Source organism: Mixophyes fleayi, chromosome 6 (assembly GCF_038048845.1).
Source record: "Mixophyes fleayi isolate aMixFle1 chromosome 6, aMixFle1.hap1, whole genome shotgun sequence".
Taxonomy (NCBI): Eukaryota; Metazoa; Chordata; class Amphibia; order Anura; family Limnodynastidae; genus Mixophyes; species Mixophyes fleayi.
In genome coordinates, this window is record NC_134407.1 from 151,072,036 (window position 1) to 151,099,906 (window position 27,871).

The 27,871-nt window shown below is 39.7% G+C and overlaps 2 protein-coding genes across 5 annotated transcripts in view; one reads left to right on the top strand and one right to left on the bottom strand.

Moving 5' to 3' along the window:
• LOC142094528 (synaptonemal complex protein 2-like) overlaps positions 1 to 11,780 on the top strand; it is a 249,960-nt gene extending 238,180 nt beyond the window's left edge. Inside the window, exons 17-18 of the mRNA XM_075176783.1 lie at positions 3,297 to 3,353; positions 11,174 to 11,780. Coding sequence (XP_075032884.1) covers positions 3,297 to 3,353; positions 11,174 to 11,245 — 129 coding nt within the window. The 3' untranslated portion in view covers positions 11,246 to 11,780. The remainder of the gene's footprint in view (positions 1 to 3,296; positions 3,354 to 11,173) is intronic.
• Positions 11,781 to 15,233: 3,453 nt separating this feature from the next.
• The window catches only part of PHACTR3 (phosphatase and actin regulator 3), a 245,832-nt gene continuing 233,194 nt past the window's right edge, over positions 15,234 to 27,871 (bottom strand). For all 4 annotated transcript variants that reach the window (XM_075176787.1, XM_075176784.1, XM_075176785.1 and 1 more), the window contains 5 exons: positions 22,814 to 22,869; positions 19,465 to 19,526; positions 18,733 to 18,873; positions 18,075 to 18,151; positions 15,234 to 15,755 (listed from right to left, as the gene is read on the bottom strand). In XM_075176787.1, coding sequence (XP_075032888.1) covers positions 15,740 to 15,755; positions 18,075 to 18,151; positions 18,733 to 18,873; positions 19,465 to 19,526; positions 22,814 to 22,869 — 352 coding nt within the window. In that variant the 3' untranslated portion in view covers positions 15,234 to 15,739. The remainder of the gene's footprint in view (positions 15,756 to 18,074; positions 18,152 to 18,732; positions 18,874 to 19,464; positions 19,527 to 22,813; positions 22,870 to 27,871) is intronic.

The following is a 27,871-nucleotide window of genomic DNA, read 5'->3' on the forward strand; positions in this document are numbered from 1 at the left end:
AAAGGACCGTGATAAAGCCTCAGCCCGCCAATTTTTGACAACAGGATAAAACAGAAGGACCATATTGAACCGTGCAAAGAAGGATGCCCAGTGGGCTTGACGAGGGTTGAGACAGCGGGCCTCCCGGATGAACACAAGATTTCTATAATCTGTAAACACAATGACTAGATAAAGAGCGCCCTCCAGTAAATGACGCCATTCTTCGAGTCCGGCTTTGATGGCTAGGAGCTCCTTTATCACCAATTCCATAGTTACTTTAACTGGGAAGAAACCGTCTGGAGAAAAACCCACAAGGAGTGTGAGTGCTAGAAGAAGATTTTTTAAAAAGAACTGCTCCGATACCACCAGAAGATGCATCAACTTCTTAGAAGAATGGTCGTTCTTGCTCCGGTTGAGCAAGAACTGATGCGGAGGAGAAATCCTTCTTTAAGGTGGCAAAGGCTGCAATGGCCTCCAGATACCAAATTCTGGGGTTAGCGGATATTTTGGTTAATGCTGTGATGTGTGCAATGATGGTAGAAAAGCCTTGGATAAATTGTCGGTAGTAGTTAGAAAACCCAATGAATCTCTGTATAGCTTTGAGACCCTGGGGTTGGGGCCATTCCAGAATAGCGGATACTTTAGTTGGATCCATCCATAGCCCCTTGCCGGAAACAATGAATCCAAGAAAGGATATTGTGGCACTTCAAAGACGCATTTCTCTAGTTTGCAGTAGAGATAGTGTTTGCGTAGTCTGAATAGGACCTCTTTGACCTGTTCACGATGGGAGGCAAGGTCCTTAGAAAACACCAAGATGTCATCCAGATAGACTACAATCGAACAATCCCAGGATCGATGTGGAGGCAGACTTTCGGCTTCAGTTTTGCTAAAGACATCTTGAGAAGCCGCATACACAGAAGGAAGAGTAGAGTCTGCCATCGTGAAATGACAAACCACCCGGGTCATGGGGGAAAATATCCAGGAGATACATCTATGACGACACTCCGTACCCCATGCCATAACCTGAGCATGATCCCAGTCCAATTGTGGCGAATGCATCTGAAGCCACGGTAAACTCAATATGAGTGGATTAATGGATTTAGGCAGCACCAGAAGACACACTCTCAGGTTCGTCAAAGACCTTCCTCAAGGATTCAATGAAGAATACCTAAGTACCAAGAAGAGGGTCATTACGTTCCCACAATGGGGAGACCCAGTCAAGGGCTTGGCGCTCAATAAAGAGATTATAAAAACTACTTTGGCCCACTCTGAAGGAAATGCCCTGGGATTACATTCAAACTGTATGGCATACGGATTCAGAAAGCCTCTGCACCGTTTAGGATCTCCATCAAATTTCTCTGGAGTTGAAATGCGCAGGCTGCATGAATTAGTGGAGACCGTGACCACACTGGACGATGCCGCTGCAGCGTAGGTCATTGCACGGGGGGAGGTCAGAGAACTTTGCAGGGCCTCAAAACGGGTAACCATTCCCAGGACGCACTGAAGCAGGTGGGCCTGAGCCATCTCTTGCTGTTCAACTTGCTGAGCCGGATGGAGGAGTAGATCACGGGCTGACGGTTCACCAGTACCCTCGGTGGTCATGGCCAGAGTATACTGTCACAACTTAGGCATAGGGTACCTGCTAAAGTTGGCGCACCTCGAGTAGAAATTGCGGAATCTAACGTGCTCCTGGTTTTCAACAAGAACCCCCGCAAGGAGGTATGGGCTCCGCTGCAGAAGACAACGAGGTTGTGGTCCTTTACTGAGTTGTATAGCGAGGCACAGAATGAGAGTAGTCAAGTGAGCCGCTCTGGTAACGTGCTGGCAAAGAGGTACAAGGGGGAATTCAGGAGAGAGGTCAAACAATGCTGGGTCGGTAACAGTCAGGAGCAACAATGCACAACGGAAATCCAAAAGAGAAGTCAAACAATCCGGGTAGTAAGGGCACAGGAAATCAGAGGTAGTCAGACAAGCCAAATGACACTGGAACGCTGGAGCAGGAAAAAGACTGAATACTCTGGCACATGTGGGGGGACAGGAACTGCCTTATATAGTTCAGGCAGCCAATGAGGAGGAGAGAGGCGGCGGCGCTGTTAGCGGCAGTCGCCAGAGGTTAGAATAGCGTCCCGTTGCCTAGAAGAAGAACCGGCGGTCCGGCCGGAAGTCTTACGTTTGGTTGTCTGGCAACCAGATGCGCCGAGAGCAGAGACAGGTGACTGTCCCAAGGAAGCAGTGGAATGATTGTGAAAATGTAGTCTAGTCAATGGCAGCCTAGACAACCACCTTTTCACAGAGTACTTCACAATAGACTGTCGATGAGCTGAACCCTATACTGTCCAGATTGTTGCATGTTCGGTGCAGAAAGCAGCATTTTCTGAAAAGGTGCTTATAAGGACAACCCTTAGGAGAAAAGTTGTGTGAAGTTTGTATATTCTTCCCCTGTTTGCGTGGGTTTTCCTCCCACAGTCCAAAAACTTTCTGGTACGTTAATTGACTTCTGACAAAAAATACCTGTGTGTGTGTGGTAGGAAGGTTAAACTGTAAGCTCCAATGGGGAATGCTGTATGAATAAATGATAATAAATAAAAATATTCAGGATTCAAAGCAAACAACAAGTGTATGTTTTCTTATGGAAAGAAGCACACAAGTCTGTAAATGGTTGTATATAAGTAACATGAAATCATATTTGGAAAAGTATACAATGAATTTTAAAGAGTTTCATTGCAGTTGTTACATTTTTTTTAAATACAACCTTTACAAGGTGAGGGACTTCCACCAAAGTACTAGCATACTTTGGTGGAGGTCCTTTACTTTGTAACACCAACAGCTTGCTTATATCACCAGGGTACCTCCCTCTTTCATTAGGGAGAGATGATTACAAAGGCTGGTCAGCTGAGGTAATAGTATATACTGGGATTCTGCTGAATTAAGTAAAGGGTGGAATTCCTAAAGGATGGACCTCTACCAAAGTACTAATGTTGGGAAAAAGAGTGGCTAACCCATATACTAGTAATATAAGGACAATCTAAGAAGCCAGCAATCAAGTAGCAAGTCGATTAAAAACCATTCAACTTAAGACATTTTAGCACATAGATGTGATTTTGTTCAATCTGATTTTACTTTCTTTGATACATTTTTTGCTTCTATAATTCTAGTCTATAACTTGTTTAAAAAAATGTTTTCCTATAAATAAAATTAACCTAGAAGTGAAATATTTGTGTTCTTAAACAGTGTACATGTGCAAACACAAAGAATGGGGTAATTTAGACTTGAAAAAATCCCCAGAAAAATTTTATATATTTTCTTTTGTTATATAGATGCTTATTTTGAAAGAAAATATGAAGACTGTTCAAGAACGACTCCTGAAAGAAATGGTGATTTCTCCACTTTTAAATATCTATTAGCTAAAAATAATGACAATACACTTGGACATAGAGGCTCAAATTAGTGAGTTGTGAGACCCGATGCAGGGAGGAGGGAACCGGGACCCCCAGTTCGCTAGTTCCCCGTGCAGTGGGCCTTATTATCTACATGGCACCTGCTGCACCAATGGTAGTTCTTCCACTGCTTGGACAACACTTTGTTACTCATTGCAGTGGCCCTCCCCTCCGCTAAAAAAGTGCCTTATACAGCGCCACTGTACTATACAGCAACCGCGGCGCTGTCAAAGAAGCGTCCGCAGCGGTGCTGTATTGTATACAGCACTGCCGCGGACGCTTCTTTGACAGCGCCGCGGCTGCTGTATTGTATACAGCACCGCCGCATACGCTTCTTTGACAGCGGCGGTGTGCTGTCTAAATGGAGCGCATGCGCGGCAGCTCTCTTGCTTTTTTTTTTTTTTTCTGGTGGAGGGGAAACCCCGCCCCTTAAAAATGCCCAGTGGGCCCCTGCATTGTGCAGAGATAAATTGTTTTCTTTTAGTCACTGTTTGTAGATGTAATAGCACTGCAAAATGGATCTATTGTTTTCCCAGGAATATGAAATGTGCTATGAAAAACATCCTGTCATAATCTTCCTCCTTTTACGAATTCAACATGTCCTTTATGTGTTTAAAATAGTAATGTTTGAATAGAATTTTCCTATCGCATACACGTTCCCTCTAGGTGGCACCTAATAGCTTTCTTCTTTTATTCTCAAGTGTATGACCAAATTGAGCTATCAATAGTCCTTGTGCTTAACACTTGAATGTGATAAATGTCTGTGTAAAAAGCTTTTAACCCATTCCCAATTATTCAAGAACAGTGCTACATAATGAAAGGAATTGTCTAAATAGCTCTCTAATAAATGTTTTTAACCAAATTTGTAAGTTAGAACCTGAAACAATCGGACAGTTCTGTTCAAGCCATTGCAGGAAATACGCTAACATTCATTATCATCATCATCTCGACCCCACATCTCTTGCCAATTATCGCCCTATCTCTCTTCTCCCCTATGCCTCTAAATTACTTGAGCGGATTGTCTGTAGCCGCCTAACCAGGCACCTCTCGGACAATTCCCTCCTTGACCCTCTCCAATCCGGCTACCGCCCCCTCCACTCTACCGAAACGGCCCTGGCCAAGGTTACTAATGATCTCCTATCGGCCAAATCCAAGGGTCACTTTTCCCTACTCATCCTCCTTGACCTCTCCGCAGCCTTCGACACCGTGGACCACCCCCTCCTGCTGCAAACTCTTCTCTCTCTCGGCCTCTCTGATTTTGTCCACGCCTGGTTCACCTACCTCGCTAACCGCTCCTTCTCTGTATCCACGTCTGGTTCTTCCTCTTCCCCTTCCCCCTACCCTCTCGCAGTAGGAGTCCCACAGGGCTCCGTTCTTGGCACTCTACTCTTTTCCCTCTATACTTCCTTCCTTGGTGCTCTCATCTCCTCCTTTGGCCTTCAGTATCACCTTTATGCTGACGACATTCAACTCTACATCTCTTCACCTGATCTTGCCCCCCCTCCTCCTCGCTCAGGTATCTGACTGCCTCTCCGCCATCTCCTCCTGGATGTCGGAGCGCTTTCTCAAAATCAACATTTCCGAAACTGAACTCATTGTCTTTCCTCCTCCCAACCACCCATCCCACCATGACCTCTCCATTGTCGTTAACAACACTACCATCTCCTCTGTCACCCAACTCCGCTGCTTGGGTGTCACCCTTGAATCCTCTCTCTCTTTTGCCCCCCACATTCATTCCCTTGCCCAAGCCTGACGCTTCCAACTACGCAACATCGCCCGGATCCGTCCCTTTCTCTCTCAGGAGGCCACCAAAACCATCATACACGCACTCATCATCTCCCGCTTGGATTACTGCAACCTCCTCCTCACCGGCCTCCCCCACTCTCGTCTCTCCCCCCTCCGCTCTATACTCAACGCGGCCGCAAGACTCATCTACCTCTCACGCTGCTCCTCCTCTGCCTCCCCTCTCTGCCTTGTCCTTCACTGGCTCCCCTTCCCCTACAGAATTCTTTTCAAACTCCTCACCACCACTTACAAGGCTCTCTCCCACTCTACTGCCCCTTATATCTCCAACCTCCTCTTCATTCACACTCCCGCCTGCTCCCTGCGCTCGGCCAATGACCGTCGCCTCTCCTCCACTCTAATCACCTCTTCCCATTCCAGAATCCAGGACTTTTCCCGCGCAGCCCCCCTTCAATGGAATGACCTCCCTCGCTCCAACCGCCTCTCTCCCACTCTGTGCTCCTTCAAACGTGCACTCAAAACTCACCTCTTTCTCACCCATCCACTTAACCCCTATCTCCTCCGCTCATTCTCCCCTCTCTCCCATTGCCTCAACTGGCTCCTCTTGTGCCTGGTCTGTCAACCCTCCCTTAGGATGTAAGCTCGAATGAGCAGGGCCCTCTTCCCTCCTGTCTCCTTACCCGTTCTTCTGCTCCGTGTCCATTGCATCTGCCTGCCTGGAGTTTCTGAAGTATTGATACTTTTTTTTATTGTTCTGTACTGTTATACCCTGTATAGTCTACTGTTTGTACTATATGCGGCGCTGCGGAAATCTTGTGACGCCTAACAAATAAATGATAATAATAATAATCATCATCATTTATATAGATAGCGCCAGCAGATTACGTAGCGCTTTACAGTTGGGAACAAACATTCAGCCAGGATCACAATTTCCCTGCCTATATATGTGTGAAGCTATAGTCTTCTGAATGCAAGTCTGAAGTGAAGCTGAAGGAACGGCCATTATGCTTGACTACAGTCTTAAGTCAAAGTAGCTTGTAAATGAATATGTATTTTTGTTCCCGTTTATAAAACGTTTACCTTCAGGTAATACTTTTTTTAATGTAACTAAACTGTGACTTTACACTATTTCGTTATCCTCTCCATGGCAGCAATAATGGATAGGTTAACTCCGTAGTCTGCTGGGTAGAGACAGGAAAAATAAATGCTTCTGGAAGGTATATAGTGTGACTTCTTCCCCTGGTATATTTGAGAAACGTCCCAAGCTGTCCTGAAAAATATAAACAGATAATATTGAGCTGCTACGGAGAATCTCAATCAAAATTAAATTGACGGTAATCATCTCTGGTCCATCTTGCAAGGGTATACTTGTATATCCTTGCCTATGTCCTACAAGAAGGACAAATAATTGATCCTTTTTTCTTAAATGATTCGTTCTGGAGTAGAAAAACTAAATTGCCCTAACAAGACCCAGTGTATGTAATTTCCCTCCGAGAGGTGGAAATACACTATATGGACAAAAGTATTCGGACGCTTGACCATTACACCAACAGTGACTGTAATGACATTGTATTCAAATACATATACTTTAATATGGAATTGGTTCCCCTTTTGCATCGATAACAGCTTTCACTCTGCTTGGAAGGCTTTCCACAACCTGTTGGAATGTTTCTGTGGGAATTTGTGCCCATTCATTCTGTAGAGCATTTAGGAGGTCAGACACTGATATTGGACGAGAAGGCCTGGCTCGCAATCACCGTTCTAGTTCATCCAAAAGGTGTTCGATGGGGTTGAGGCCAGGTCTCTGTGTGGGTCAGTCAAGTTCTTCCACACTAAACTCATCAAACCATGTCTTTGTAGTTCTTGCTTTGTGCACTGGGGCACAATTACGTTGGAATAGAAAAGGACTCCCCCCCCCCCCCCCCCTCCTCCTCCAAGCTTTTGCCACAAAGTTGGAAGCATAGCATTATTTAAAATTACTTGGTATGCTGAAGCATTAAGATTGCCCTTCACTGGAGATAAGAGGCCTAGCCCAAACCCTGATAAACAGCCCCATACCATTATCCCTCCTCCACCAAACATCACAGTTGGCATAATGCAGACAGACAAGTAACGTTCTCCTGACATCACCCAAACCCAGACTCACCCATCTGACTGCCAAACAGAGAAGCATGATTCGTCACTCCACAGACCACATTTCCAGTGCTCCATAGTCCAGTGTCAGCGTGCTTTACACCACTCCATCCGATGCTTGGCATTGGTCTTGGTCATGTGAGGCTTGCATGCAGCTGCTTGGCCATGGAAACCCAGTAAGCTCCCATTTTTGTACTTACATTAATGCAAGTGGAAGTTTCGAAATCTTCAGCTATAGAATCAGCAGAGCGCTGGTGACTTTTACGCACCATGCGCCTTAGCAGTCGTTGATCCCGCTCTGTGATTTTACGTGGCCTTCCGCTTCGTGGTTGAGTTGCTGTTGTTCCTAAATGCCTCCACTTTCTAATAATATGACTTACAGTTGACCGTGGAACAGTCAGCACAGATGAAATTTCACAAATCGTCTTATTGCAAAGGCGGCAATCACATTGCCACGCTTGAAGTGACTGAGCTTTTCAGAGCATACCATTTTGCGTTACAAATGTTTTCAAATGGAGGCTGCATGGCTAGGTGCTTGATTATATACACCTCTGACAACGGATCTGATTGAAAAACCTCAATTCAATCATTAACAGGTGTGGCCAAATTCTTTGGTCCATATAGTGCATAAAATCATGATTTTTTTTTGAAAAGTGGAAACTACCGTGGGTAGGAAAGTAGGATTAGTTTGTAATCCACCTTGTCCATATAGATATTCAGAAATAGTTTATTACAGCATAAGGCATGTAATCTCACTTGTTGGACAGATGTGATTGCTAGTAGAAATGACACCTTAAGTATGAGATACTTGAGTGAAACCTATTGTAAAAGCTGAAAGGAATTAGACATTATGGCATCCAGGACAACATTAAGATCCCACGGTACCTTAAAAGGTTTAATAAGAAGACAATTTATCTCTCTGAAAATAAATAGAAAATTAAGATGCTGCTATGCTAATCTAGTGTCCAGAAAACAGTAAGCACAGATACATTAACCTTTCCAGTGGTTAGGAGAAGGCCCTTGTTGAAGTCAGTGTGAAGTTAATCAAGAATATGTGGAATGATAGCAGAAGTAGGATCCTCCAATTTGGATTTGTATCGTAGAATGTATGTCCTCTAAATCGTATAATAAATTGAGGTTAGTGTTTTGTTTTCATACTTGAAGAAGTACTTTAATCACCTTGTCAGAAATTCCCTTAGGCCTCAGTATCCCAAGCCATCAATTCTTAGAACACTTTCTTAACTTTTGGAAACGATGGACGACCGGCTTTGGTGTCATCATTAAACTTATAGCTCTAAATTATGGATGGAATTTGAACAAATATTTGTGCATTGATCATTCCCCCGGATGGATCTGTGATATGCTGAGATTATCTACCATGTTGTTGTCTTTGTCCATGTTGCAGTCTGCCTTTATCTCCATAATGTTTGTGTGCAGATGCTTTTTGCTCTGTAGTTACGTGAGTGGACCCAGATGAAGGTTCCTCATATGCCAGCTTTTCCATAGGAGCTAAAGACTGTCTCCTCATTTCCTTGAGAGCAATCAACTAATAGCACCTTGATGATGGTCCTTGGATATGTAAACAGACTGAGTTAAGAGTTTAATTTAAGTGTCCTGCAGACTTATTGAAGTAAAGAAGGCTTGCTTCTACATTGCATGAAGAATGGACTTCACCTGTTCTATACGATCTTGAGTGGTATGTGTCTAAACCACTGCATTATTTGAAATTCTATCACTTACAGCACTGGAGGTTGAGCCAGGGAAGTGTCATTGATATGGCTTTGGTTAGGGCTAGGGATGGATGAAAAGTATGGCACCATACTGCTTTCCAGGCCAGTAGCTCCGTTCTTCCTTGAAGTGCTGTTGAGAGGGAGTGAAAGGGAAACCTGTTGTTCTCTGTTCTTGAGGAAAATTTTAAGATTTGTCCCCAGCATTCTTTTGAATCAATTAATCAAGTTTATGCCCGAAAAGTGCTTTCAAAATGAAGCGTTGAAAAACAATTCTTTAAATGTGGGTCTACCCACCAAGGATGCAGCCAGAGAGCACTTCTAGCTACCACTGATGGATCCATGCTTCTGGCAAAAAGAGTAATCGAGTGTGGTGAAGCCTCACATAGGAAGTCAATTCTTTTCTCATGACATAAGTGATTTTGAATAGATCTATTTTTTTTCTCTTGTACATTCTTATGCATTTTCTGAGTGCCCTGGGGACGAATGCTGCAGCCATGACAAACTTGAACAAGTACCCAAGGAAATATGAAGAAGTTTCTGGAAAAAGCATTCAATTTTCCTATCTATAGGATCTTTCAATGGAATAGTGGTTTTAGCTGAACGACTGGCTACAGTAGCATTAATTTTAGCCTCCAAACACCACCTTGAAGTGTATTTTTCCTAAAAAGCATACATGCAATCAAGTCTCTTGTCATTAGGAAGATGTCTGTTACCATTTCTTATTACTGAGATCCTTAATAACCCTGCACTTGGAACACTCTGTCTTCATGCTGATGATCCTCAAAACAGGATTTTGCAGAGAGAAGTCAGCTGGTGTGTCATCAATCCCCAATGTTCTACAAATATGTTAGAGGAGTTCAGGGTCAAATGACCTGGGATCTTCTCTGAATTCCCGACTCACTGTCACATGACCTTTTGAGATCACTGAGGAAACTCAATGGCCCCTGGCAGACGTACCAGTTCTAACATCTACACTTGTTTTTGTTGTGGTTCTCTTAATCTCTTCCGTTGCATATAAAACCTATTTTGCAAAAAAAAAGTGTCCTTGATTGCCCTCATCATTCCGGAAATTCTGTAAACTGTTCAGGAGGCTGAGCAGATTGGCTTTTGGACTGAGGAATACATTCTGCACTGATAGTCCCTTCACAATTCTCAGACAAAGGTTTGTCACATACTCCACAAACACAGTGATGAGACTTGATGCTTTTCTTTCCTTCAACAGACTATCTAACTGACTAATAAAATATAGAAAGAACCCCTATAGGGCTTACCTGGAAAGGTACTCATGAAGGTTGCAATGAACAGTAAGCCGTTCCAAGATTTTCCTGTGCAGTCTTAGGCCTCAGGCTGGAATATTACTTTTGTACCAAAAGTGATGTCACACCTATGACCTCTGAGCCAAAATTGATGTCACACACCTGAGGAGAAGGCCCTGAATTCAGGCCCTGCGTTTGCCACACCATTGTAGCAACTGCCGTCTCCAAGGGAGCCACCTCTGCTTGCACTCCCGAAGGTGTATCGCAAGAGCTCCCAGGATCCACCAGGGATAAAGGTACGGCCCCAATAGAGAAAAAAACCAAAACTACTGCACTATACTTACACTCTGCTTACTCAGCTGAGACAAAGAAGAAGACACCAGAGGAAGGAAGAGTCACACTATATATATATATATATATATATATATATATATATATATATATAATGTATATACACCTTATGAGAGCATTTCTTTTTCTTGTCTCTACTCAGCTGATTAGCGAGTTAACCCATTCATTATGGCTGCCATGGAGTATCTCAAGAAAAAAAAAATGTAAAATTTTATTAAAAAAAAGAAAATGAGAGAAAATGCCACTACATACATTACACTTGTTCTAGCATGTTTAATTGCTCCTCTTTGGATTGTAATCAAACAAAATATTAATTTTGAAACTATGTTTGGCAAACTTGTTTAGAATTAAGTGTTCACTACAGTCAATGGTGAATGTCTCAGCAAAGGGACACCAAGCCGAGTACTGTTATTGGGAAGGAAGAGGATATAGTAATAATCTTATGTAAAGATGAAAACCCCTGTATGAGAAAAGCTAAATTAAGCATAAACAGTCCAGATTTGAATAGTAAGACATATTTATGTTTCCTTTGTCTTTGTAACAGCAAGAAGAGGAGCTTCTCAGTGTACAAAAGGGACTTCATTCTCTTTTTATGACTGGAACAGGTCCCTTTTAATATCAATATATTGTGCTAGGTATGCAATTACATGTCCACTTACTATGCAGAATGCATGCAGTTTTACCGAATACGCTTAGCTTGTTGATTGAATTATTCTCTTTTTGTTGATATTGTTAATTAGATTTCTATATTTTTTTGTGAAAATTGTTTATGCATGCCAATAACACCATCAGGAAACAATGTTGCTTACTAGTATTTTCTGTAAGATGTTTGTAAAGTGAAACAGTGTTAATGTATTGTGCAGGACATGTTCCTTTTACAGTCCTGCAGGATATATCTTTTGTTGTTCCAATTATATTGTTTATAAAGAATAAGTGATGTCCTGTAGCAATAAGCACCAGTATTCTGTGCCTTGCCAAACACCTGTGCAGTTTCATAAAAGAGAGATCCTAAAAACACAACTTTGGACCTTAATGCTCATTACTAATGGCTTTGTACATTTACTTTTTCCTTATTTGTAAGTTAATGTGTGTTTATTTTTAAATATAATGTGTCTGTTTTATTATATGTATTCTATAGAAATTCTAAACATAGTTTTGTGTATTGTGTTCTTATTGAAGACTATAGCTTGTAGTTTTGTGATGTTATTGTTCTCAGGATGTACTGCACCCACTGTAAACAAACTTAGTATAGGGGTACTTCATGATACAACAGATATACTGGTCATTATACATTTACTGCAAAAAAACAGTATTTCCATTTGCTTGTTCTTTTTTTATTTTTTTTTATTACACTTTTTGTCTTCTTACTGAATGCGCTGGTTATAACACCAGCTTTCAGTCAGTTAAGTCAATCATGGACTGGTCAGGATGTTTAATAGTTAGAAGGTATCTCCAATCTAGATTTTCTTTATTACTATTTAGTTGCTATTAGATCCAGATAATTCAGTCTTCCCATATAACTAGAAAATAAATATATTATTTCTTTAAATAATGAAAAAAAAATGTTAATGTTAATAAGGCTTTTAAAAAATGAAAGGATAACATCTCTACCCAATCTATTCGATCTCATGACACTGTATGGAAATCTGTCACGGTATAAAATTAATGTAACAAAATCGGAAGCCCTGCTCCTTAATCTCCCCTCCCGTGACTATCTTGATATCACTTTCCAGTTCCACTTTCAGGGGTAGAAGAAAAGACTGAAATATCTCAGGTTTTACATTATCACCTTCTATGAGTTCTTATACCAGGATAACTACCCGACTTTCTTCCTTAAACTTAAATCTGATATTTTTTCCTGGCGTTCTTTAACGATCTTGTGGCTGGGCAGGATCACCGCTGTAAAAATTACTATTCTTCTGCTTCTCTATTTCAGACACTTCCTGTTAAGTACCCTTTCTTAACTCAGTGGCGACCTCCTTTGCTCCTTCTGCTGTCCTTTCCTGGGCAGATATTGAAGTCTCTTATCTTTCCCTGCAGACCTGTCTTGGATTTGGGGCCTGCTTCACATAGCCAGGACTGCCTTGATTAGGAGAATCCCCACTTTACTATTTGCTGCTGAGGTCTGGAAAGCCTGCAAATGCCATCTCTTCCTTCTGTCCATTATGCCCCTATGGCACAACCCTGGGTTTCCATCTGGTATGTCTTGATCATTCCTTCAGTCTTTGGCTGTTTTGGGTATTCGATCTACCAATGACCTTATGGAGCGGGGAAAGTCCATATACTATGACGTACTCTGCTCCAAACTTCCTGATTTTCATCCACTTCTTTATCAATATCTGCAGTTAGACACTTCCTTTACTCTCTCCTGTCACGTGACTAGACTCTCCTGGCTTCTTAATTTGAAACCCTCTGTCTCTCTTCCTCGCTGAGGAGGGGCATGATTTCTTCTCTATATAACCTGCTTTTATGCTGGTTCCTGTTAATGGTCACAATATTGAATGGGAGAGGGATTTGCCCCCTTTCATCTGGAGGAGAAATGCTGGGAGCCCATCAGATTGAGTGTGGCCTCCAGTTCCATATCTACATTTATTAAAGAAAACAAGTGCAAGATTTATTAGAGATGGTATCTTACCCCTGATAAGTTAACTAAAATGTACCCGGCTGCCTTCCCTGCTTGTTGGCAGGACTGCGGCCATAGAGGTGCCCTTCTACATATTTAGGTACCGTGCCCTGTCATTTCCTCCATCCAGGATAAAGTTGCTAGTCTCCTATCCTCCCTTCTCCAGTCCCCTATTCAGAAAGACCTGTGGTCTTTCCTCCTCTGCTACCCTCTACAAGACATGAATACCCACTCAGTAAAATGGGCTTCACATGTCTCGGCAGCTGCAAGGCGCCGGCTTGCCAAAATGTGAAAACACGCAGAACTCCTCTTTGTCTCTTCTCTAAAATCTTACATATGGTTTGTTGCTAACATGGAAAAAGCAACTCCCATCTGCAAGTTAAGGAAGACAAGTTTCACCATATCTGAGCCACCTGGCTATATCTGAAGTATGCCCCATCAGTTCCCCTCTGAGTCGCCTTTCTCATATCAGACATCTTTGACCATTGCTCTTTGGCACAGTGCCTTACATCTTCTGAGACTCCCCCACTTGTGGAGTCCCAAATTTTCCTGGCTCCCCACAGACGACGGCCACCCTCCTGTCCTGCTCCCCACCCTCTCCCTCTTAAAATATGCGGTTATTGCTTGATTCAATTATCATTGTCTGCATTTTTTAATGGAAATTTCATTGTGAATTGTGACATTGTATGCTTGTACTGACCCAGCTATCTCTTTTATGCTTGTTGTCACCTGTGTTTGTTTAATAATGTTGGTTTAAAAAAAAAAAGAAAGGATATCCCCTCCCAATCTTACCTAGACTTTGTCACACCTATGCAAATCTCCCAAACTGCGCCAACCCCATAACATCTTCCCAATCCCAGACCAGTTCCTCTCAATTGAAACATTTGTGCAAAGTTTTTTGGCCATATTACTGTGTCAAACCTTGGCTAAAGTACAAATACTTGTTATCCCTATATCAGAAAGAACCAGTGGATTTAATTTTGAGGACAAATATCTTTGTGAAATTGCCTATGGGAAAAATCATGGAAAAGTATATTTCTTCCTAGATTAGCTCATATTTTTCTATATACTGGCCATAAAATAAAATTATATTCTAATGTGCTACCAAAAGAAAACCAGATCTGATCATATCTGAAACCAATATGAATTTCACGTGCGTGGACTAAAAAATGGGAATAAAAAATTGTGCTCACTGGAATTGACGCATTGTAAAGCGTAAAATTTAGTTTGGTCATAAAGGGGTTAAGCAATACGTACTCTAATTCAAATTACACATTTTCATCTCATGTCCTTTGTAAAGACACAAGCCTGGCAAGTGTGTACTATATTAATTGAATTATAGCATTCATTTTTATAGCTATATATAATATATTATAGCTCAGTTCCTGATGTTTTCATCAGCCTTGTTATTACAACGTGGGCCAGATATTTACTGCATCACCTCCGATTCAAGCTTTTAAAATAAATTTAGCATAGAGCTATTTAAACACTACACTAATATAAAGGCAGATTAAAGAGAACAAATCTCATCTCTTCACCCCTTTGACAGATATTACATCACTGATTTACCATATTTCCCCATGTATAAGACGCTCCCATATATAAGACGCACATTAATTTTGTCCCCGAAACTTGAAAAAAAAATATATTACGGTAGCTGTCAAAAAGTGTGCGGAGATTGCAGGGCAGCACACTCTCCCTGCCTGTCTCTGCGGAACGGACCTGCCCCCCCACATCTGTATAAGATGCACCCCGTTTTTAGACCCCACATTTTTGGGAAAAGGGTGCGTCTTATACATGGGGAAATACGGTATATTTGCTCCCAGCAGTCTCCACCATTCTATATTATGTGCGCCATATATTCTATAACATGTCTAGTGAATAAATTGCAGCACTATATATATATATATATACATACACACAGGTAAACATTTTCAGCAACTTTTTTTTTTTTCTTTTTTTTTAATAAGATTAGCTTAACCAGGAAATGTAACTGTTTTAAGACATCTTTTAAAAAAAGAAATAAAATATAAAACATGAAAATATTTTGCCGAGGCATGATCTGTAAGAGTTACAAAGAAATTGTGATTAGGCTGACATGTCAATGTAATACTGAAAGATGTGCTGGCTGTGTGTCCATTATGATGTCACCATGCACAGCATTACGCTGCAATATACAGCTTCATAAAAGTTTCCATCCAGTGTCTTTCAGTGACACCCACTGTGTTTTGCGTGTGTATCCTTGATCTAGTTTCTCTCCGTGTTTTGGGGCTGATCAGTCTCCAGACACGCGCAGTGAACTCATTGCGATTCCATTCCACGTCAGGAAGAGTAGCAAGCAATCACTCTATATTGCTCACAACCGATCTCCGTGTAAATATCAGAGCGCCAAGCGCTCAACTTCACAACTGAACACCATAGCTCCTCGTGGAACATGTTCAGGGGTTAACTGCAAAGTAGGACCATACTTTTTCCAAGCAAACATTTTTACGGTCTATGATATCTGGAAAACAAAGATCAGAGTTTTAGTTAAAATAATTAAATTGTAATCCGATAAAAAAAGATATTATATAGGAAGATTATAACAGAGCTTGAAGTTGTAAGTAATCATCATTTAGCTGAGAGAGGTAATTTACTTTTGCACATTGACTAAGCTAGGAGTTGATCACTGCTGTGTTCAACACACAGTGTAGATATAATATGCCATTGTTTTAATAGAGTTACTAAAAATATTGCAAATAGCAGTATTTTCATGTAAAGCAGTATATATATTAAAGAGCACAAAGTAAAGGCAGGCATTTCTTGGACTGAATCAAAATTCATGAGAGAGCAGTCTGCCTTTTAACTAGTAACCAGTGACATCACTAAGGCCCTTCCTGTTTCAATAATTGCACTGGTTCAAAGTGAAATTATAGAATGTTCTGTTATGAACATTGGTTCAGGCTACACAATGGCTGCTTCCATTGTGTTGAGATGACAGCTCCATTTTAAATGTACGAGTCTTGCAATAAATGTAAATAAGTGCATATGCGCAATGTATAGATGTGTTTTGATGTACTGTACTGATGAGTCCATATTTAGAGTTGTGTATTTTACAGTTGCACTTGGAGAGGAAAGTTTGTTAACGTGCAAGTGCAGTACAGAGGGGGTAGGCAGACACAAGTTAAGCACACTTTGTTGAGATGCATCATATATTAATTTACAGTACATGAACTTTGAAATAGTTAGCTAAGAGTTGTCACTTTTGCACCTACATAAACTGGGTGCAAGTTTGGGAATTTACGATGATTGTCACATCTATACACTGGATTTAAGGTTGCACATATCTTAAGATGTAGGAACTAAAAATACAGGCACAATATTTGCTCATATGCAAACAAATCATCTTTACATTCAACTGTAAATCAGGGCCTGAGTGTTTTACAGATAAATTAAAAATTTGCTAAAATATGCCATCACTAGTATATACAAATGTTAGATACAAGACACCTGTGGTGTTAATTTTTATTTGGTGTAATCTTCATTTAATCCCTAGCACATGTGGTGGAAACTTACAATCAGTGATCAAAGTAGGCCGGTATACAACCGGCACTTCCCACTGCTCAGTCTAACTCACCACTTTTGATCAATTGTCACAATAAAGTTTGTCTCCAATATGGGTAAGCTATCTACATTCAGTTTCACTGCATTTTGGTCCACTGTCAATAATACAGACAGATATTAATTCACCTGAAACTGATATTCTGGCAAAACTTTATTTAGAAGTTCTTCTCAGCAGAATGAACAAACCAGGAGTTCTAGTACAATATTCCCAGCATTTCTCTCAGGTAGGTTTATATGTCTGTCTCTGTGTCCCATGTCTGTGTAGGTGTGTGTGTCTGTGTCATATGTGTAAGCATATATCTAAAAAAATTCAGGTAGATAAGTAAACGGTAAGTAAAATATAAAATAAAACAATTCAGAGTAAAGTGTTGTAACATTGATCTGTGACTAAGAACTCTGAGAAAGTAGCATACCATTTCACAAAATACATTACATATCTATGCATTCAGCTAATGGTGGTCACAACAGACATTAGATACAACACTTTAAGCCTTAAAGCTTAAGGTGTAATTAGGATAAAATAACAATTGAATGAACAACAATTCAGTAATTACCTTAGCTCATGCCTCATACATGATTTTTTTAATATGTGACATCCCACAAATTTATAGGTCAATTGGCAGCATTTAAGAATGTTTCTAGTTCTCCATAGATAGTGCTCTGACCTTTAAAACATCCGAAATGTCCCATTTATCTGTGTATCCCATTTATGTGTGACATATGAGACGTGGGGATCGCACAGCCCTAATTTTAGTAAAAACAAACAAAAAAAAAAAAAAAAAAATCTACGTTTTCCACTTCGACCACTGATTATAACTAAATTGAGTTAAAAAGCATCTAAATTAATTTCACAGTATCAAAATCCATAGAGCTTCTGGAAGCCCCCCAGGTCACTGGCCATTAATTTAAGCTTTTCATACTGGCAGTTCTAAATTCCCACTTCAACCACTGCTTACAATAATATTAAATAAAAATGCATAAGATCTGTGTGCTTATTATGTGGTTGTATAAAGCATACAAAAAGCCCATAAAGAGTGCAATATAAAAAATTAACTACCGGTATGTATTAAACCAAGCAAACACAAGTTTTTCAATGTCAGTTTCCGTGATTCAAAAAATGTTCGTTTCTCATCCAGAGCACTTCTGTATAATTCCTTTTTCGTTTCTGCATACAGTCATTCCCACCTCCAGTCCCAATGTCAGTTTAAATTAAACAAACCTGGTCAAGTGTTTGCTTGAGGCGTGCACTTCCATTTCATTGCTCTTATACTCATTAAGTTCTTTTCGAATTGCAGCCTGAGAATATGAAAACAGAGTCCTGTTAGCTGGATTATCCAACAAATAGAACAACAAACTAATGGATTAGTTATAATTGCCAGCACATTGGTGTCCACTACAGGCATTGTAACAGACATGCACATGTTTGATTCCTTTGCTGAATGTCCATATGATGACAAACTTCTAACACTGAGTGTAAATGTATGTTAGTGAATAGCTCCAACTAAGTTATTGTTAAAAACTTTAATGTTAAACAAAATCGATGTATCAGAAAGTTTTATTTTTAAGATTAGTCGTCTTGACATTTTTTTTTTCTTAGAAAAGGAACGTAGCTATCCCTGAATAGTTGTATCCGACATAAGCAACTTCTGGAACAGGTGGTAGCTTCACAACTGCTGAAGGGCCCCATCTTGTCTACCTCCATGTTATATATTAACTATACATTCTGTATCTTTAAAAGCTCAACACATATTTATTTAAGTGTATGTTAAAAACAGAACCTAAATTATCTTTAATTAACTGGAATAACTCTCCTAGATCCTCGTGTAGACTATACAATGTTGAATGCATATCTGCTTGTTAAATAACATTCTTGGTACCTTGTCTGCTGCAGATAATCTTGTCCATGGCTTGTCTGCTCTCCTGTCATAATCCTGTGCTTTCGCCACCTCCACATAATCACTAAATCGTATCAGGATTTTCCGCTCTCTTAGTTCATCTACAGTTGGCCGTTGATTCAGCTACATGAAAATAATAAGCATTGTACTTTAAGTACATGTTTAATGTATGGTATCAATACCACATTCAGGTGCTGTGATTTGCACAGGGAACCGTAAGTATACATTTGTGGTGTGTTCTAGAAACAACTAGTGCATTCCCGTCTGAGCAGTGTTTCCTGGTAGACCCCATTGAGCAATTGATGTTTGTGCAGTGTAGCAGAGTATAACAGCATACTATTATGGGAACTACAGGTCATTTTTTTTCCAATGAGCCCCCCAAATAGTAGAACAGGGTTCCATGCTTCAACCCCCACAGTTCCAGAGATATTGACAACTGCCAGTGTTGCGCAAAATGTTTTTTCCAAGGCTAACACCTAGGAAAAGTTGAAAGTAAACTGTATCCATTGGAAGGTTGTCAGAGCAGCTGATTTAATAGACACCAAGATGACCATAGCCTGGTTAATAGCAGTGCAGTGCTGCCAGTGACAATTAATTCCTGAAGGCTTGGGACCCCCAGCATGCTACTACTTGTACCTGCAGGAGGTTTTAACAAGTCCTTCATTTAAATATGCCTCAATGTATCTGTTTTATTAAGGAAGCAAGATCATTCACCTTTCTGGTTAACCTCTGCTTGATTTCTCTTCTTTCTTCTTGTTCTGTCTGATCATTTCTTTCTGTGAAAATAAAAAAAAAAACACACTTTAAAGCATATATACCAATTTTTATTAACAAAGAAAACTGTAAACATTATGGACTTATCACTTATTTCTGTACTTAGCTGTTTCCTATTGGCATTTTTTTATTACACTAAGGGGCCAATTAAATAGAGTTGTAATATTCATCCAAACAACTATAGCATTCAGTGCAATGCATTAAACTTTTACTGTATCAGGAAGACATGCATTTTGTACTAACTGAACCTTTCTTGTCTTATAGTCTGATATGAGTAGAGAATACAATTCACTCTGGTGTTCACACAGCTTAATTATGGTTTTTATTCACAGTAGGAATTCAAGAATATTTAAAGACATAGAAAAAAATATTAGCAAAACACAGTGGACTAACTAGGAAAGTAAAAACAACACAGTCCATATCAGATGACTGACTTTTGAACTATATTTTATTTTACAAGGACTTTTCCTTGAGGACTCTGCTCATGGCTGTAACATTAAGATTCCACAGAACGCCTCTGCACAGCAGCTGAAAATAGCTCATGCTGCAGTGCTGGTGGGTGGAATTCATTATTTGTCACAGAATAGTAGTAAAGGAGATTTCTATTTTTGGAACAGTTAGCTAAATAAAGATTTAGGTCAGTGTTACGAGTACTGTATCAAATTATCTGGGGATAGTATGTTCAAGAATTGTGCTTGGGGAACCCCACTAAAATACCAGACTATTCTGTGAGCATACCGACACCCAGGTGCCCATCATCAGCTAGTTTATCTCATGTCTGTCTATGACAATAAGTAGTGTGGGTTGGACTATCAACCAGACATTTTTAGATTATAAAACATTTTTGCGCAATCCATCACGTAAATAAGCCACACTGTTAGTAAATTAAGTATACATTTTCTGTATTACATATGGTAAAACTTTTAATTTTCCATGTGCATTAGTTTTTGGATACATTGTTATCCTCATTATTAATTTGCTTGATAATGACTGCTATTAATTATTTTGTCATGCGACTGCAATTTTAAATTGTCTCCCTGTGGACAAGCATATTGTGAATAGGGTTGTGTTTAAATAGGGGATGTACCTAGAAAGCAGGCAGCGATTGTAAGTGCTTCTCACAGCATATCTGTTTTGTAAGAAATCACTGTCCTTGATACTACATGTAAGATCAGAACATCACTAACAGTGTATATACTAGGCTCATTCCTGGAATACACTTTATAACACATGGCATAGACATTGGTAATTGTGGCAGTTTGAGTCGACAAGCAAACAGCAAGAGTGTGCATGTGTCTGGATTTCATAAGCTTTTTCTCTGTCACGATGCAGTATCTGTGAATGTCTAACCAGTCTTTATTACTTAACATAATCAATGGTATAATAAGTCTTGCTTTTTATGGGGCACATTTATCAACCACTGCAAAAAATGAAAAATATTTTTTAATCCTTATCGCATTGATAAGGATTGAACTATTTCTCATATTTATTAAAAAAAATCTCCACAGGAACAGCCGTTCTGAAAAACGGCTGGAACTTGTTAAATTGCGGTAGGGAGCAGTCACCACACTATTTGATGTTGACTGCTTAGAAAAACGATACAGAATGCAAAGCAATGCAACAATCATAAATTTCAAGGATACTCCAAAGTGCGCCAGAATCACGGTAAGTGTCCTTTAATTAGTGTACACTGTTTGATAAATAGGCCCCTATATGAGGTGGTTGATAACAAAACGCACACAGGGGAGGCTTATTTACTGCAGACCTTAATGCCAATTCATCTGAATTGAAATAAGCAGTGCTACTTAGTGCATACTTACCAGGGGGAGTGACTGGAGGGCGGGACAAGGCCAAGCACGTCATTTTGGCCCCGCCCCCCGCAAAAAAACGTAATTTGCTTCGCGGGGGCGGGGCCAAAATGACGCGATTGGCCTCGTCCCGCCCTCCAAAATGGCGCGATTCACCGAGAATCGCGTCAAATGACTGACCCGAATTTCGGGAGTCTCCCGGACTTTCCGGGAGAGTTGGCATGTATGACTGAGTGGTCATCATCATCATTTATTTATATAGCGCCACTGATTCCACAGCGCTGTACAGAGAACTCATTAAAATCAGTCTCTGCCCCATTGGAGTTTAGTCTAAATTCCCTAACATACACACACAGAGAGAGGGAGAGACTAGGGTCAATTTTGATAGCAGCCAATTAACCTACCAGTATGTTTTTGGAGTGTGGGAGGAAACCGGAGCACCCGGAGGAAACCCACGCAAACACGAGGAGAACATACAAACTCCACACAGATAAGGCTATGGTCAGGAATTGAACTCATGACCCCAGTGCTGTGAGGCAGAAGTGCTAACCACTTAGCCACCATGCAAGAAGCAACTATGATATTGTAAATATACCTCTCTGAATGGTGTTGAGATTCACACTACAAAGGCCAGATTCCTGTGTGAATACACAGCAGGTCATTAGAGTCTTAAGGGGGTACTACTTTCAGAAAACAGAATTAGCAAAGGGGAACACTACTTTCCAGCCATATACATAGCTAGAGTTTGTGAATGAATGCAAGTTTGTTTGTATGCAGAGGTCACATGGCTGTATAGCTGTCAAAACAAAACCTCCTGCAAACAGGTGCAAAAAGGCAGGAATAGTCATAGGAGAGACATTAAAATACCAAGTACTGAATTTGGAAATACTTTCAACACAGAATGATAACTTGTTATACATCACAAAATATTATTTTTTAATTCTGCAGAGCGGTGAGCTTGTGAAACCATTTCAATAACTAAAAGCAGCACTAAATGTAAATGGATGATTAGAGATGAGGAATCTGGATACAGCACATCGTCACAATACCCCATTTAGTTGGTTTGGGTTGACAGGCACCTCACACTGGACTGCTATTTATCTGTAACTTATTTTCTGACATTTCAGTATTTCATCAATAGTCTCATGCCAGAGTTTCAGTCACGCAATAAGGCAGGGTCCTGTCATGTTGCATCTTAGAAAGAGAATATGTATATGCCTTGTCATCATATAAAATGGCCAGTGCAGTTCATAGCCTACTTACTACAAATCAAACAAACCCTGCCACGATATTGGCCACAAATCCCAACACTACATTTGGTGCTTCGGTATCCCCAGGCCTGGAGCCTGAGTCAGATCAGCTTCTCATTTTTCATTCCTGGGACCTAAACTGTACATTTAAAATTACACCCCTACGTCTACCACCACTAATTCAATATGATTAATATAGCACAAAGCATGTTAACATAATCACATACTCACGTTTTAAGATATTCCTTCTCTCTAGTTCTTCTACAGCAGGTCTTTGGCTCAATCGCCTGCGGAAAAACACCAGAATCACGTTTTGTACCATGCTTGTAGATGCAGGTCTTTTATACACAGGATAGCTGTTATAAAGAAACACTTGGACAGCTAAAGGCCGGTCAACTGAAGTAGTGTATAATGCTGTCTGTGTTACAGGTGTAGCGAGTTACCAGGAGCAGAGATTCTCTCTCGGATTCCCCTTGTACAGAAACTGCCTAGTACTGTGTGGTGTTCCCAGCACAGACACAGGCAAGCCTTCTATACAGCCACTTGCTCACTCCCATCTGCACTGACTAACCAATCAGCAATCTGTACACATAATAAATGAGGCTTTCCCTTACTATTACTCCCCCTCCCTTCACTTTACTGCACATATAAAAAAAGTCACGTATAATACAAAGCATTTTCTTCATATAATGCAAAATTCTGACTTTCCAGTTTAGTATAATTTTTACCCCACTTGCTAAAAGTTTTTCTGAGCACATTATCCGATAAAAAAAAATCCTTAATTGATCATTTCCTTGTGTAATAAAATAGCACATATCAATTCATTGCTATCTTTCTAAAGAAAATAATTTCTTATATAAGCCTGCATTGAAGTTTGTGATTGCACTAAAAACTCTATTAAATCACTGAGACTCATCATATTCAAAATAAAGTGTACACTTTTTTTATATTCCCACCTCTATTGAACTTAATTTTATGTAATTTTCTCTGTAGACATGCTATACAAATATATCACATCTGTTGCATGACCAGTCCATAAATTACAATCATACTACAGTACTTTTAGAAAAAAGCAACACTAAACCTTTCATTAACAAATAATTGTAAAAAGGCACAACAAAAAGACATATCCATATAATATGTGATGCTGTTTTTGTATCCGTGCTTCTGTTTCCTACTTAGTGCTACATTTGCAGAAATATACACATTGGTCCAGAAAGAAATACAACATAACGTATAGCTTAACTCTTAATTCCACAACCAGTATGTTTTCTCTTTCTTTTTAGTTGTAAATATATATGTAAATGCAACAATGGTGCATAACAATGGGGGTGAGTTATGCAGAGTAAGATTTGAGTGCAACAAATCTGTATATAGACAATTTTGTTTACAGAGCCATACAGCTTTATTCAAGTTCATCCAACATATGTGACCATTGTGGTTATTTCAGTCAATAACTTTCAATATGTATATGTTGGGTCATTATCACAATCATCATTTATGTAGCACCAGCAATTCTGCAGTGTTGTACAGAGAATATTTGTTATTCATATCAGTACCTGCCCCATTGGAGCTCACAGTCTAAATTCCCTAACACACACACTAGTGTTAATTTTGTCAAAGGCCAATTAATCTAGCAGTACATTTGTTTTGTGGACGGAAACTGGAGGAAACCCGTGCAAACATGGGGAGAACATGCAAACGCCACACAGATATGGTCCTGGTTGGGAATCAAACTCATGACCCCAGAAGTGCTAATCACTGAGCCACCGTGCTGTCCATATTATGTTATGTGTGCATATGAAGTATACATGGATTGTGCATGCTGTGAAATTATAGGTAAAATACAGATTTCCACCATCTAGCAGGTGTAAAGCTTGTTAAACAATTATGCAAATCACACAATAAACAATCATTTGGTCAGATATTCCAAGAGAGTGTACACTCCCACGATCATGTTTTATCGTACCAAAATATATTGCATCTGTTGATTTGGTTTCTAAACTTACTAAAAATCATGATTAATGATGATACGACATCAGGCAAATGTGTAAGTGTGTATGCACTAGCTACCGGCAACGTAGGCAGTTATCTGTAGAGTGTACAAAAGGCACTATCTTTTCTGCAGACAGTTATGAGAGATGAAGATCAAAGATCTGAAGGTAATTTGTGCATGTGTGTCTGCATAAATCGGCATGCTCATCAGATCTTTGTCGTTTGTAAAATCGTTACAGAAAGCACATCTGAAGTAAGATTGCATAAGTGTGTACCCAACTTAAATCATAGCGGTATATTTACTAAACTGCGGGTCTGAAAAAGTGGAGATGTTGCCTATAGCAACCAATCAGATTCTAGCTGTCATTTATTTAGCAAAATATTAGTATTGCCCATACTACTTCTACTGATGATTTTTTTTGTTTTACCCAAACCATCTATTGTCTTTTGAAATGTTCACTTGTGTGTGTAAATATAAACACAAACCATGGATGGCTTTCAGATGCAAATATTAACAAGTCAGTTTATTATACACACAAAGAAACGCCAAAATGCCTTAAAATACAAGGCAAATGCAATTATATTATTTAGTCATTTTGAAGTGAGAAATTGTATATTCTTGACATTACAGGTAAATCGTTGTTTTAGCACTATCCAGACATTCTTGTATATCTAATTTTGAGGACTACCAACATTCATGATATATCCACACTTTGTAAAGTGCATCAGAGATGAGTGGTAATATTATGGTTTTGGTGAGGCTACTTTTGTTGCCACTTATTTGAGAGGTGTTGTGAAACCACAAATATCAATAACTTAAATACTATTTAGGAGTTCAGAATGTACCCAGCACAATCTACCTCAACATGAATATTTCTCCCGGCTCTAAATATCTCGATGACAAAGAAATGTTGACATTATTCATAATTCTCACATTTTGCATTACACATGATTATAAGACCTGTACACAGTCAAATATTATTTCCTGCAGTATTCATGTATTTTGCTGAGCTATTGTGCACCTTACAATTTTCTATCTGGTAGTGAGTTACTAATGGATAATCTGTATATTAGCACGATTAACAGCAAAGTTGTCACCACATTATTCTAATGCCCTTTTATCCCCTGGATATATGTCAGATGTGTATTCAATAAATAACATCTTACAGCTTTTAATTCCAGTCAAAATATCTCAGCTGTAAATTATTCTCTCCTTTTTCTCCCTAGAAGAAATTTCTATGCGACTAAATACAAATATTTCAGTAGCAGCCTTTGAGAAGCAGGAAATTAAAGCGTCGTGACTGCACTTGAATCTGTGCGTTTTTCTATGCAGGCAGAGGCACCTGCACTATGCACTTATTACATACCCAGACGTTTTATCTATAACATCTGTGTAGGGATAACAGTGGTGCGACTCCCTCTGAAGGGTTACCAACTAGACCCCAGAGCCACCAATATTGCAGCACAAATCCTCATAGCATTCAACATCCAAGATTTGTTGTAGTCAATTGACACTAGACAGTCTTATCTCAAATATATATTCTGCTGTTAGACAGAGGGACACACACACACGTTTGCCATCAGTGTTCCTGATCATTTTAGGGTGAGGAGGTGAGGAGGTTATAGAATTTCCCTGGATAAAATCTGTGTTGTTAAGAGCAACACAGATTAACATGGATGTCCCCTTGAGCCGATTGCAATCTATGATGTTACCATGGGAACCTCAGACACTATAGATTGAGACAGCAGCACAACACGAACAGTGTCAGGAAATTTGTTCACACAAGACGCCATGTTTCAGGCAATAGAAATGTAAGGTAACATGAAGCTAGTGCTAAAAAAAAAAAATCTATAATCTATTTTGAAGATAAACATAGCTGTAAAATAAGCTTTATTACTTTTAAATGACATGATGTTGACTGAGTTATAAGTCTCCAGAGTGTTGTATACACACAAAGGGAGAGCTTGTTTTAAAAAAAGAAAACATGTTAGTCTGTTTACAAAAAAAAAAAATCTAACAATACTATAGTATTTAACTTATAAACAGGTTAATACTATTGCAACATTCATTAATTGTTTTGTTAATATTAACAGGGATATTAACTTTCCATATACAGTACCTATAAACTATCACCACACCTTGTCAAAATCATTACTTGTTGTCGCATTACACCATGGAAATTGAAATAAATCAAACTTCTTCCAGCTTTATTTACCCATTTTGCTTACAACATTCTACTAACAAAAAAATGGCAACAGTTCAGAAAGTTAATACAAAAATGAAAAACTAGAACAGGTTTGGAAAAGGGATCAGTCCCCTGATTTAATACTTTGTAGAGCCACCTTCAGTCTGTTTGGATATGTCTCTACCAGCTTTGTACACCTATATTGGGCAATATTTGCCCATTCTTTCTTGCAGAAAAGTTCAGTTAAATTTCGTGAAGAGCAGCAATGTACTGCTCTCTTCAAGTCCATCCACATATTTTCTATTGGATTTAGATCACGGCTTTGACTTGGCCGGTCAAGGACATTCGCCTTCCTATCCTTAAGCCATTGCATTGTTTTCTTGGCAGTATGTATGCCCATCTTCAACTCTCTAGCAGAGGGCTGCATATTTTCTTCAAGAATTTTGGTGAAGTTGGCAGCATCCATCTTCCCTTCAATTCTGATCAATTGTCCAACAGAAACACCTCCAAAATATAATGCTGCCACCAGCATGCTTCACAGAAGTTATGGTGGTTTTGGGTGGTGTGCTGTGTTTTCTCACCAAACATAGCACTTTGCGTCCAGTCCAAAAAATGTTATCTTGGTCTCATCTGACCAAAAAGAAACTTTACCCACATAGCATTGGAATCTTCCAAATGTTTTTTTCCAAAGCACAAATGAGACGGAGTATGGCACTTTTTCAGAAGAGGCTTCTCTCCTCCCACCCTGCCAGGGCAGCTTTGTGTAAAACTTGTGAAATAGTTGTCAAATGCACAAACCAAACAATATCAGTCATAAAGTCTTGTAAGTCCCTCAAAGTTGCCATTGGCCTCTTTGTAGCTCTCATTATCAATATCCTCCTGGCTCTGTCATCCAATTTGGAGGGATGGTCCATTCTAGACATGGTGTTGGTGGTGCCATACGCTTTCCACTTCACAATAATGCTTTCAACGGTACTCCTAATGTGTGCCTTTCCACAACTTTGAGTCCTTTTGAAAGCACCATTCTAAACATGGTGAATTATTTGCCTTACCAGGCACTACTAGTAGTGAAGTCCTCAAGGAACAGACTGTTTTATTCTGAAGAACT